Source organism: Dioscorea cayenensis, chromosome 5 (genome assembly GCF_009730915.1).
Source record: "Dioscorea cayenensis subsp. rotundata cultivar TDr96_F1 chromosome 5, TDr96_F1_v2_PseudoChromosome.rev07_lg8_w22 25.fasta, whole genome shotgun sequence".
In the NCBI taxonomy this organism is placed as follows: Eukaryota; Viridiplantae; Streptophyta; class Magnoliopsida; order Dioscoreales; family Dioscoreaceae; genus Dioscorea; species Dioscorea cayenensis.
In genome coordinates, this window is record NC_052475.1 from 31,877,209 (window position 1) to 31,891,174 (window position 13,966).

The window sequence follows — 13,966 nt, forward strand, 5'->3', positions numbered from 1 at the left end:
GTGATCCTATAAATCTATATTTTAGGTAGCCTTTTTTATCAAATGATGGGATTTTCTGTAATAATTTCTCATTATCATTGAATCACTCGATTCAAATGGCACATGTTTATCATCAACTTTACAAAGATTTATATTACCAATAATTGATAAGTGTCTATATTTAAGGATGTCAAGGAAACATATAAATACAGAGCAAGGGTTTGAAACTTTCGATGATGATGATGATGATGATGATAGATCTTTTTACTATGCGAGTAAAATATTACTCTTTTTACATAGAACCTATATACATTACCTTATCCTGACTGCCCTCAAAGTCAAACTATCAAAATTAGAAAGTAGAAACTATTGCACGTGGTTTTCTATATGCATATATGATTTTCAAATTTTTGGAGCGTTAAAATGTAAAAATTCAATAAAGTTTTTTTTTTTTTTTTAAATTTAATAAAATTGTTTTATTTATTTATTTGTTTAACTTTTTGAGGTTTCATGAGTACGCTCGTAGCTCTATATAAACCTCTCACCATTTCGTCTTCTTTCTCTTCCTGAGATCTGAATCCTCGAAGCTCTTCGTGCTTATCCCATCAGCCTTCTTCGCTTCGGTTCAATTCCATCTCTCTGAGCTCGAATCCCTCTCCAGATCGAGCTCCATATCGCCCATTTCAGTTCCCTTAACCCTCAGATCGGCAAAACCTACACGGAATCTCGTTCTCCGATGTTGAAACCCTAGATCTCGGTCCCATGGACGGTTTCGGAGCCAAATTCCGTGTGGGGGCTCTCGCTGCTGGATTTCTATGGCTGATGACTGCGGCTTTGTTCAAGCTCCTGAAGCCGGTGCCAAACGGCTGCGTGATGACTTATATGTACCCTACCTACATTCCGATCGCCACTCCGGCCAATGTTTCTTCGGACAAGTATGGGTTGTTCTTGTACCATGAAGGATGGAAGAAGATCGATTTCGCGGAGCATCTCAAGAAGTTGAATGGGGTTCCGGTGCTCTTCATTCCGGGGAATGGCGGCAGCTACAAACAGGCAAAACCCTAACGCTTTTTTTAGATTCTTGTGTTCATTTTCACTCCAAGATCATATTGATTATAGTCCTTGATGCCATATGAAATCCTAATTCGTTATACTATATGTCATAATCAAGAACAGAACATTAATTTATTGCAGGCTTGTTTTTCTAAGATTATCTTTGTGGAAGTAGGGAGTTCTGAGAAATAGTGGAAAAATGGAGTTGTCATATACTGAAACTAAACCCTAAACCCTAAATCATTCGGCAACTTGATTGTTTAGCATGAAGTAGATCGTGCATGTAGTTTTTTTCTAATGGTGAAACGCCTCAAAGCTGGTTATCAATGACCTCAAACACTCTATCACTGAAATTCTTGTAATTGAAAAGTGTGGAGGAGTTTAGGTTTCTGCCATGAAGTTTGATGCCTAAGACAAGCGTGTTGCAGGGTTGTTGTGCCCTGTGAAATTTAACTTGTATATAGGTGTTCTTTTGTGCATTTTAGTGTGCGTGTGCACTTGTGTATAGAGATGATTTTAACTGTTTATATAGTTCTGTGTTTGATCCCATGTCATCCTTTATTTCTCCTTCGACTAATACTTATATATTTTCTTTTAGGTGCGGTCTCTGGCAGCAGAATCTGCTAGGGCATATCAAGGAGGGCCATTTGAACCTAGTTTTTATCAGGAGGCAACACTTTTATCTGTGGAGGCTGGAAAAGAATTTATGGAGGAATCAGATGATTTTGCATTTCCTAGCCAATATGTTCGAATGTTGGATTGGTTCGCTGTGGATCTCGAAGGAGAACATTCTGCTATGGATGGTCGAATACTTGAAGAGCACACTGAATATGTTGTATATGCTATCCACCGGGTACCTCCTGATTTGTACATAAATGCGTTATTTTGTTTTTATTATTTTTTATTTGCTTTAGGAAGCTGCTAACAACATTAAGGCCACAAAAAGTTGCTGAGCTTAATATTTAGAGCTGGCACTAATATGTTTAGTTTTTTTTTGTGTGTGTATTATGACTATAATTTAGCAGAAGGAAGATCCCTACTGAGTGTGACTATGACAATACTAGATGTGAAGAATGAATAGATAAACTTTTTGTTCCGTGTTTGACCTCTTTTTCTCCTTTGTAAGAGAACTTTAGAATTCTAGTATAGGTTTTACCCCAACATGTCGTGGACGTGGTAGTTCATACATGCAAAACATATTAGGGTGTATTTGACTGCTTCTAACTTATTATTGAGATTTTCAATTCTATAAATGGATAAAATCTTGTGTTTCAGAGTAGTTCACTGTAGCATGAACTACTACATGGTATTTAGAATTTATAGCTAATTTCCAAATAAGGTTTAAAATCCTGATTTTGAGTTATGATTAAAATGAGCTTAAGTCGAATCTGGATTTCATTATGCATCTAGATTTTCACTTATATTATTTGATTCTCTTTTGCACCCTATTTTCTATAGTTTTCATTAATAATTCTGTTATCTTTTATAGATAGATTACAAAAATCTCAGTTTTTATTTATATATACACCACTACAAAAACCTAAAGCTATACATCCACCCTTCTAAAATTTCTGTTTTCATATATACCCTTCAAAAACTGAAATTCTTATCCCTTGGTTAAATACGATTTTTTTCTTTTTAAGTATCTTTTTTGGTGTATAATTTTATAAATAAAAATTATATATATACATATATTTTAAATGGGCATTAATCAAACTATAATGAAAATCATATAAAAAGTAAATATATAAGCTATCTAGAAAATGTTAGGTGTTCAAAGATGTCAATATAAAAGTTATAGAAGACGTTTTATTTATTTTTGATTCATTGTTTAATGATCATGTGTAAGAATCTCAAATTTTCAGGAGCATATACGAAACGAGAAATTTTCAAAACCAAAATTTCAAATCCTTTCAACTAAACATAAAATTTCTAAATCCAAATTTGTAGACATCCCCTCCTAACAAAAAAGTTATGCTAATATGAATTTTCAAGTCTGTGTAACTCCAATCAAATGTAACTTCAAATCCAAATTATTTCCAATTACCTCCAAATGTGTTTATATTTATGTGTAAATCTATCTTTTCATGAATATGTGTATTCGCAAATGTCAATGATTCTAAAAAAGGGGCAATTTCAATGTGAATTAGTTGAATTGTAAACCATGCCTATTCTTAATGGTCTATTTATGTTTTTATAGATGAGATGAATAATGTATGGCATTAACATACTAAACTTTCTGAATGTTATTTTGGAAATAAATTTAAAGCATAACCAGACCAATATGATCAAATTCACAAAGTTTTTTTTCAAAATATATTAATACTTGGTCTCCATCTTAGCATGTTTGTTAATATATTCAAAGTCGGTGTTAGATATCTATGACTTAGTTCTGAATTTCTCTGGAAATTATAGATTTTACCCTTTACAGATCCTGGATCAATATCGTGAATCTCGTGATTCCAGATCCAAAGACGGTGTTGAAGTTTCAGAAAATTTGCCCACTAGTGTAATATTGGTAGGCCATTCCATGGGTGGCTTTGTGGCCCGAGCTGCACTTGTCCATCCACATTTACAGAATTCAGCAGTAGAGACTATTGTAACTCTCTCAAGTCCACACCAGTGAGCACTACTCTCATTTCATTTTTGACATTCATAAATTTTTATTTATTTTATTGTGTACTATCATTATCTTTATTTTCTACGTATTTCCTTTCCAGCAATTTCTTTAAATTTGTGGTTTTGTTGTTTAGTACTTGACAAGATTGAGTTACTTAATCCAGGTCGCCTCCTATTGCATTGCAGCCTTCCCTGGGTCAGTTTTTTTCTCAAGTGAATGAAGGTTGGAGAAAAGGTTATGAGGCCACAACTACGCATAGCGGCCATCTTGTATCAGCCCCTTCATTTTCTCATGTTGTAGTTGTATCAATATCTGGTGGCATTCATGATTATCAGGTTTTCCTTTTTTCCCTAGTAACATCATTTTTTTCATAGTATTCAGTAAACCATACCATAATGTTGCTTAATTTGAATGTAACCATCAATTCCCACTCTCCTTCATCATTAAGTATTGATAGTTCCTGAACTAGCCTGTTACTGTGTCCCATCAGCCTTTCTGTGACTGACCTTGGACTATGCGACCTTTTGTTTCTGTTTTGCCTTCAACAACATGATAATTATTGTTTGAGTGTGGCTTCTTTGTTGGAAGCTCAACTAGTATATTTTGTGGGAAATTGTTCTCTTGATGGACTGACTTATAATAGAGGATTTGTAACTTTTCTTGTTTTTAAATTAGTCACCATCTTTAAGCTATTTTTGCAGTAAGAAAGGTGTGTGGAGGGGTGAAATGCTGTAGCATACATATTCTCATGTGTTTGATTATGGGCTATGTCTGTTTTAATGTCTTATAGATTGTGCAAGTTCCTTTAGTGATGTTGATATTTAGGGAGTGAACACATTTGATTGTGGGAGTTAATTTGATAATTATGATTTAACACCTAAAAAGCCACTGGGGTACATTTTCTCATCATCTTACGTGGAAGGCATAAATATGGTTGCATATTATTTGTGATTGTAGAATCATGATATGTTACCATTTTATATGTGCAACCATTAAGGACTTTTTCGTATTTATATATCTTAAGGTAATGGAAAAACTAGCACTATCATGTATGTTACGTCAATCAGTTATGGTCCACAAGTAGGAGTGTGAGCCAGTCTGGCTGGTCTTAAAATAACCAACACATAAGTCTGATATGAGCCTACTCGGTAGGCTTAGGGCTAACAGGTCCATATTAATGTGTATCTTTTGAATGTGCCAGGGCTTGTTTCCTATAAATTTGCTTAGCCCTAGACTTTCCGCACCCCATCTCTGGGCATTCCTAAAATAAATTGTAAATTATTCAGTTTATTTATGGTTGGATGAGGTTGTACCGTTGGATTGTCTAGAGTGCAGTTAACAAGTTATCCTTGAAGTGTTAGCTCTCTGTTTATAGTATTATATTAAGGCAAATGTGATGATAGTGGCGGATGTTGTGTGGACTGAGTCTGTAAAGTTAGATAACAAAGTGCTTTGGTTAATTAAGCACCTTTTAGTTGTAATTATTGTGAAACGTTGCATTAGGTTAACAAATTTGACTGTCCAACATATTCTATATGTAATATATTTTTGTCAGCAGAACCATTTAGGTTGTTTATATTGAAATATCTTTTACTCTGCTTGATTGAACATGATAGGATGGCATTGATTTCACAACTACTTGAAAAGGTTATATGATATATGATTCTGTGTATGTTTCATGCCACTATTCCAGGTCCGATCAAAGTTGGCTTCTCTTGATGGAATTGTTCCCTCCAGCCATGGTTTTATGGTAGGTAGCTCAGGAATGAAGAATGTATGGCTCTCGATGGAGCACCAGACTATTCTCTGGTGTAATCAACTTGTTGTGCAGGTGCATAAGATGATATTACTATTCTGACCAATGGGTGATACTTATTTATGCAATGGTGACTCGTTTTGACGCTTGTATGTTCTACAGTTGTCACACACCCTTCTTAATCTGGTAAATCCTGAAACTGGACAACCTTTCCCAAGCGTCAAAAAGAGGCTTCTTGTGTTTGTCAGAATGCTTCAAAGTGGCTTACCTCAAAATTTTAAATTGCTTGAGCATATGCAATCATCTCCGGTGAAAGATTTTCCCACGAAGGATGAAAAGGATGATACTGGTACAGCATATATGAGTCTTTTGGTTGATAATTTGCATTTTACTATCCTATGAGTTCTACTCTTTGTACACAAATACTAGAACGGGAGATGGTGAAACTTTTTTTTTAAAATGTTCTTCATAAGCATTTAAAAATATGATCAATTCACATGGTATGCCTTTTGTATCTATTCGTGTAGCATATATTTCCAGTGTTTCTTATATTGAAGTTGATATTTCATTTTTCCTGCTGCCAATATTGCTTTATTCTTAGTAACTATGTATGCTACAACTTGTCTAAATATTTCATACCTTTGATTTTTTTATTATTTTTTTAATCTCTTATTTTGAGTCTTTCAGGGGAAGGATCTCAATTACGGCATCTCTATTCCTGTTCACCATCTTTGCATTGGACTGATGATGGCCTAGAGAAAGATATCTATGTGCAATCAAGTTCTGTTACCATTCTAGCAATGGATGGGAAAAGACGGTGGCTAGACATCAGGAAACTGGTGAGAAAACATGTGATTAAGTAGATTAATGCTTCCTTTATGTTTAAATTCTGGTTCGCAATTTCTGTTGTTATCTCCATGAAGGATGATGCTTTCCAAGCCCAAAATATTCTTGTGTGATTTAGTTGCTATTCTGGTGTATGCCAGGATAGTTTGTGGGTTCATTTTTTTCTCATTGCTTATTTAGAAGTATGGTTGCTTACTCAGGGATCGGATGGCAAAGGCCACTTCATCTTTGTTACAAACCTGATACCATGTTCCGGCGTCAGATTACACCTCTGGCCTGAGAGGAGTAAGACATTATCAGAAGCAGAAGTTTCTTCTCATAAAAGAATCCTTGAGGTGACAACACGGATGATTCAGGATTCCTGCAGGACCTGCCCCAAGGCAGGTACAGACTTTTCTGGTCTTTCTTTTAAATTTGCTTGTTTAGCTTTAAATTTTTGTACATGTTAATAATAAAAAGACTTTGGTTTTTAAGGTTGTGGATTTGACCTATTTGTTTATATGACTTTGGTTCCATCTGAAGGTTTGGCTGAATTCATTAAGTTAATGAAATGCTTTGATTGCATTCTCTATTTTTCTGTGCAATATTTTCTTTTGTTTTTCACTAGATTTCTAACTGCATACTTTATACATGAATTGTCGGGTAGACTGAAAATGTTAATTTGTCCAGATTGAGCCTGGAAGTCAAACTGAACAAGCACCTCCATCAGCTGTGCTTCAATTGAGTCCAGAGGAAATGCATGGTTTCCGATTCTTGACAATTTCAGTTGCTCCTAGCCCGGTATTGTTTATAATTTGCACTAGCATCTTGTTTTGTGGTCTACATATACTCGTATTTTTGAAACTAACTACAACTGCTCTATCATGTGCCAAGTGTTTGTGTTAGTTTTCTTTATGCAATTTTTGCTTGGATTTGATCTGATTTTTTTATTTTGTTCCAATTATTTGGTTGTTCGCCCAACTTATTTTAACCAAGGTTTATTCATGATATACTTTTCTTGCTGTAATTTGTGAATCTTTGAACATTGCTAGTAGTTTCTGGATATCTTAGTGGCATATATTTAAGTTCTGTGGCTGTGATTTTGCTTCAATTCAATTATATGCGTGAACTGACATATATGTGCAGACTATTTCAGGTAGGCCTCCCCCAGCTGCTTCTATGGCTGTAGGCCAATTTTTTAATCCTGAAGATGGCCAGAGAAAATTTTCTCCTGGCTTTTCAGTTCGCACAATCTATGCTGAAGAGGTCTGTCTGAATAATTAAATATCTGCATTTAAATTTTAGGATGCCTAAACCATGCAACCTTTTCTTCTCCTTGGATTTATATTTGGTTGAACTTAAGCATAGTATGACTTAAAATGACAGTTTTTTTTCTTCAGGAAATGTTCTTGAAGGAAGATCATCCTCTTGCTTTAAATCTGTCATTCTCATTGAGCTTAGGCCTTTTTCCAATTAATGTTTCACTGAGAACTGTGGGCTGTGGAATTAAAACTTCTGGGGATCAAGCTGGAGTGGACCAGAGCAGTAAGACTTTTAACTGAATTTCTTATTGTAATTCAGTGGATGGTTAACATTGTTGTCAATTGACTAAAATACAATAGTTACTCTGTCAAGCATTCTCAGAAGGTGTTACCACAGCCACCTTCTTAAGCTCTAATTTAAGCTTCTGTCACCACTATTGTCTGCAAACATGATTTTCATGATCTATATGGTGCTTTTCTTTTTGCCATTTAAGAGCTATAGATGAATATTTATTCTAGGTCTGGTTTAAAGTAATAAACAATTGATGGAATTGGCATACAAGTCATGAATTGACAGATCTTAATTTATAGAGATATGTGGTTGCTTGCTTTATGGTTGTGAATTTGTGAATCCTGTTGAAGTCATGATGCCTTAAATGGCATAAAATGAGAAAAAGGGCATGTTTTTGTTCCAGAGTAATTAGAATGAACACAGTTTATATGGACTTATTTTTGCTAATGAAAGGAATGCAATCAAACTTTTGAAATATTTGTGGGGAATGAATAAACTATCCTAACTTTTTAGTCCTTTTCTTTTGGTTGATTTGCAAGTTTACGTTTGCCCTTGAGTTAGTGCCTTTCCGACGACTATGCACTTAGCTCTTTGTGCTATTTTACTCTGTTAGTTGCACATTTTTTTTTTCTCCTTGAATGTAAAGCTTTTCACACTAAAATCAGCATATTTGTTCCCCCATGGGTGTTTCAAAATTTTCTTATTCTTGTCTGATTTTATTTCACATGGATCATTCAGCAAACATGAATAATTTGCATTCAAGAATTTGTGGATATGATGCATTCCCATTAATTTTGCAGACTTGTGCAAACTGCGCTGCTTCCCTCCGGTTGCCCTTGCTTGGGATGCTGTGTCAGGTCTACATATAATTCCTAATCTGTATTCTGAGGCTATTGTTGTTGATTCATCTCCTGCGATGTGGGTTTCAAATCCTGTGTCTGAGAGAACCACCATTCTTTTGCTGGTGATTATCTAGAATTTTTTTATTTATATAGTTGCTTATTCAAGTTGGTCATGAATCATGACTGAAAGCCTTCCATTTTACATCAGGCATGCGTGAGCTTATTTATTCTGCTCGCCTCTTGTAGAGAACAATCATAAATATTTGTTTTTTGCAGGTCGATCCACATTGCTCATACAAACTCAATTTTTCTGTTTCACTCACTGCTGCAGCAAGCAGATTCTTTCTTTTGTATTCATCACAGGTTTACATTTAATGATGAATTTTATGTTTTGTGAATATGGTTTAATATCTTTGTTTAATTATTGTAAGCACTGATGCTTTGAGGCTGTTTATTGTGAGTTGAACTTTTTAGCTGTGGAACTTGCAGATTTGTGGCTTTATGGTAGCTGTGATATTGTTTGCTTTGATGCGCCAAGCAGACGCATGGGAACTCGACTTGTCTATGCCATCACTTATAACAGCTGTAGAGTTGAATTTGAGATTACCGTTCCCACTTTTGCTTCTCTCTGTGCTTCCTATATCTGTTTCATTACTCCTTTCTTTGCTCAGAAGCGAACCAGTTACTCCAGTTGCCAGTTTTGTTGGGGTCTCCACAGTCTGTTATTTAGTGGCCAATGGATCTGTTATACTTGTGATATTGATCTCTTATTTTGTCCTGTATGTAGCTGCCACTGTACAAGTTTTCATTAAAAAACGGCAAGTATTCTTCTTCTTATTCTTCAGCGTTTTCTGGATTAAACAAAGTGACCAAATGTGTGGTAGGTCTGGCTTGTAGAACATGTAGATTTAGCATGTGCTCATCTTGTTTGACATTATCTGTTGTTGGTTGTTTGGTTCCAAGTTTCTTGATAAGCAGATGCTCTTATGTATAGATCATGCTGCATAGTGCAACCAAGTTGAGTAATCACAGTTCTGCCTGGAAGCTAGCTTCTGCCATTCTAACATGTGTTTCACAAATCCATTGATAGAACAAGCTTTGTGAGCACCGTTCCTAATCTTCTCACTTGCTTCCCTCTCTTTGGTTGCCATGGATGTGGAAATATATGTGAGATTGCTTTTGAGAATGCTGGCTGTCTGATACCACTCAGTTATCCCGCTACTGGTGTAGCCGTGTAGGAAATTAATGCAAGTTTGCATTTGGGAATTTGCTAATGACTAACTATCCAGTGTGATAAGTCTAAATTGCTTTTTAATTAGTGTGGAACACTTGACTGCTTTGTGACTGAATCTGATATCGATTACATTTCAGTAATTTGCTTGTGATATGTTTGTCTGGTGGATCTTCATCAATAGGGATATTGTCCTCAATGTACTTATCACTCTTGTTATTAAAAACTAACAGTCACAAGCAGACATTGGCTGCTGATATTTACTGTAGTTTGTTGTCTGTTGCAGTATGATGTAAAACAAAAACATTGTCAAATTAGGAATTTTAGATGTAAGAGAATGTGTGTGCAGCATTCAGGTTTCATGGGATTTATACCTCTTAGCTCAAACATTTACTAGGAATGCTTTTGTTCTAAACAGGCTTGGTTGTTATGCAGGTGGCAGGGTTGGGAGGAAAATCCTCGATTGACTTATCTTCGTCGTTTACTTAGTTTCTCGTCTGTCTTCTTTCAATTGAGGGTATGTTTATATTAACCTTTAATATAACTTTCTCATACTGCAATCATAATCTCCAGTATCGTCTTCTGTGATTTCGAACTGCTTGTGCTAATTATTTCTGGTTGTGTTATGCTCTCTTTGTGCTATTTATTAGTCTTCTACCCTCTCACTAGATGAGATGACTATTTTTGCAGCTTGTGCGCATCATCAGAAACAGCCCAAATCTTGTGGTTGCAATTGTCACAATCCCTGTGATCTGCTTTATTCATCCAGCCCTGGGCCTGATGTTTCTGATCCTTTCCCATGCTTTGCATTGTCATGCAGCTTTATGCAGGTAAATAAAGTAAAACAAATCCTATATCTTTGTTAATCGCAGAGGCCTAGTTAAGGTCATTTGCTGCTACTTTTTAACTGGGCAATAGAACATCACAGCATGTGATTTTAGCTGGCCTGTTGCATGTATATATTGAAAAATTGCTTGTCTGACTAGAGGCTGTGTATGGAATGTACACTATCCTAGGTCTTTGCATCAAGCATCTCAGAAAATGCTATTGGCTATTGGAAATTAGTCATAGTCATAAAGTTTATATTTGGAAATTACAGGGATTAAATGATAATGAAATACCATAGCAGCACAGGAATTATGCCCTTTCAAATGGTTCAGATGCATCATTTTAGTCTCTGCACGACCTGTAATTTCACTATTAATAGGGAATTAATTTCAATTCTTTTATGGTTACCCTTGAACTTGCAATAAATGATCAGTAAAATTATTGAACCCAGCCATCTGTCGTGATCACCATTAAGATTTAGTAAAACCTCGAGTTGAAAGAACTCAATATTAGTTCTAAAGCTGTGTCAACTAGGGCCAACATGTGCTTCGACTAACAGATTATTGATCTTCCTCTCTCAGAGGAGATTATTGTTATGATATTTGTTTCAAGTTAAAAAAGAAAAAGAAAAAGAAAAAGTGAAGGAGTTGATTCTTCTTATTGGGCTGAAAAATTTTCATGAGTGAAAATGAATAATATTTTAGTCAAATTGGTCAAACAAAAATTTGGGTCACTAAACAGGCACCATGGGAAATATGATCAAGGTATCCCTTGGTATTGGAAGTTAATTTAATGACTAACAAATTTCTTGTTTGGTCTATTTTCTTGTGTTCATTTTTTGTAATCAATGGTATACGAGTCTAAGAGTTATATCCCATTTTTGTAACAGTTTTTTGGCGGCTTCGTTTCGCAGTAATTCACAAAGAAAGGAGTTTTATGATTCTAGAACCAACGGCATATCTTCATTGCCAGCCAAAGCTAGTGGTGTATTTGGTCCACTTCTACCATTGGATGAGAACAGCTCTTCAAGTCCAAACTCTGCAAGAAGCTATGGTGACAGTCAGTTAGAGATTTTTAATTATCAGCATGGAGTGCTGATCTTGCATGTTCTTGCAACTCTCATGTTTATACCCTCACTAGTGGCTTGGTTACAGGTATGCATTTCTATTTCCATGATTACTTAAATGCAATTGTTGTACATTACATTATGCCTGAAGAAAGGTTAGAATTCTCAAATTATTGATTAGAACTGTAAAGAGAACCAATTTTATGGACAACCCTAATTTTTCAAAAGAAGTATACAGTTATTTGTGTTAAGCCAATGGCTTGCCAACCTATAAAATTAGTTGTAGCCAGATTTTGGTGAAGTATTTCATGTTATGATGTCGTAGATGTATAAAAATGTTTATGTTTGCGATCTTTTGTTTATATATCAAGGAAAGAAAAGAAAACAATGAAAACTAATTTCAAATGCAAACCATTTTTTCCTTTCCTTCATCATTTTCCTTTTCTCTATTATTCCTCTATTCAGTCATATCCTTCACTATTCAATACTTAATATGTCTGATTACATCATTTCAATTAAGCAGAGATTTTCCTTAGTAAAGGATGTTTTGATGGGAAAGTAGAATTATTTATACCTTGTTCTTTAGGCCCTTAGCCTGTTCTAGTACATTATGTTAAATTGCATGAACCCAACTATGTCATCTCCAGGTTTTGTGGAATCCTTTTGCTATCTATATTCCTGTTACCTCATTGTTTAGTGAATAGACCTACCAAATCATCTCAGTTAGTGCCTATTCCCAGTAAGCCAAGTGTATGAGAAATTTGCAGACTAGGCTCCAACATCAATTATCAACTGATTGCTGCGTTCATATTCTGTGCTTATCAACAAGCGCAACAAACACTGATACTTTCAATGCTGTTATTGCCAACTAGGTTAGCAAGTATGACAAAAAAGTGAGCCATTTCCCAGCTAATTTATGCTTTCTGCCTGCCCTACTCTTCTGAAGATACATAGGCATGTGATGTAAATATATCATCATCTAGTTTTTTTGTAGCATGACTCACATATGTTCCTTATATTTAATTTTCAGAGAATTGGCTTGGGGCAGCGCTTTCCTTGGTTTGCAGACTCTGCTCTCTGTGTAGGCGTACTCTTCCATGGTCTCTGTGGCACCTCACCAGACATCAGTTCCCTCTCATCTCCTTTACCTAGACTCTTTGGTCGGGAAATTGGTCTTAGTCTAGTATACCTTCTTGCTGGATATTACTCTTTTCTCTCTGCTCTGGCCTTGGCCCCTTACAGAGTATTTTACGCATTGGCAAGCATTGGAATCCTGTCTTTTGCAGCTACGCTCATCAGTAACAGAAACAGACATAAAGGTGATGCAGCATATAGAACCCGGAGGCGACACTCTCATAAACATTAGCATTCTCATAGGCAATACTTTGTTCACAAGTTTCTTACCTGGGTTTCTCCCATGTGAAGTGAAATTTCATACACGGCTCCATCAATTTTTACCACTTCAACACATTGCAGGAAGTGACCTGGCTTCATGTTGACAAATTTTGTGACACAGATTGAGTTAAGCAGGGATTTCCTCCGGTTTCTAATTGAGGACAATGCTCGAAATATTTCCTGTTATTGTATTACTCTGCAGAAAGGATGAGACCGCGCCACCCACCCACCTCCTATTTTGGTGTTGTACTGAGCTTGATAGATTATGACCCTTGCGGTTGCGGCAAATCAGGTCCAAATGAATATCATAAACTTATCATTTATTTTTATTTGTGTTTGATGTTCAAGAGGGTAATTGGCTGTTGAGATTTTTGCTGATCAAGTATGGGTATTTGTTAGTGACATTAAAGTTTTGATGCTTTGCATGTCCGCCCAGGAAAATAGAGTATCATTGTTTTGTTGACTACTGTACTGATTGTTTGTGGCTGTGAATTTTCTTTGGTTAGCTTCCTTTCTTTCTTTCTTTCTTTTAATGGAGCTTTCTTATGATTTTGTCTGCTCTTATTCATGGACATCATCAAGCTTTTCCATTGATAGAGAAATATATTGTCGTCTACTCTTGATTAGATATTTTAATTCAAATAATATCATGAACCACAATGTTTACTCTTAATCTCTCAATAATATTATTATTGTACTCAAGAAAGCTTTTAGAAATGTAATTAAATATATTTCAATAAACTATATATATATAGTACACTACAATGCTTGTCCAATGCCTGCTTGACAGTTAATACCTCGCCAAAAAAATGAGACA

The 13,966-nt window shown here is 35.4% G+C and overlaps 1 protein-coding gene across 1 annotated transcript; it reads left to right on the forward strand.

Annotated features, from left to right (window-relative positions):
* The first annotated feature begins 510 nt into the window (after window positions 1–510).
* On the forward strand, window positions 511–13,711 carry LOC120260862 (GPI inositol-deacylase). Its single transcript, XM_039268437.1, is given in 19 exon segments — window positions 511–1,032; window positions 1,631–1,885; window positions 3,464–3,654; window positions 3,816–3,987; window positions 5,346–5,483; window positions 5,571–5,757; window positions 6,096–6,247; window positions 6,455–6,607; window positions 6,609–6,638; window positions 6,924–7,034; window positions 7,380–7,499; window positions 7,634–7,778; window positions 8,588–8,751; window positions 8,906–8,992; window positions 9,119–9,447; window positions 10,296–10,377; window positions 10,551–10,690; window positions 11,578–11,842; window positions 12,785–13,711. Coding segments are annotated over 19 exon segments (3,348 nt in total). The 5' UTR covers window positions 511–741; the 3' UTR covers window positions 13,121–13,711.
* The last annotated feature ends 255 nt before the right edge of the window (window positions 13,712–13,966 follow it).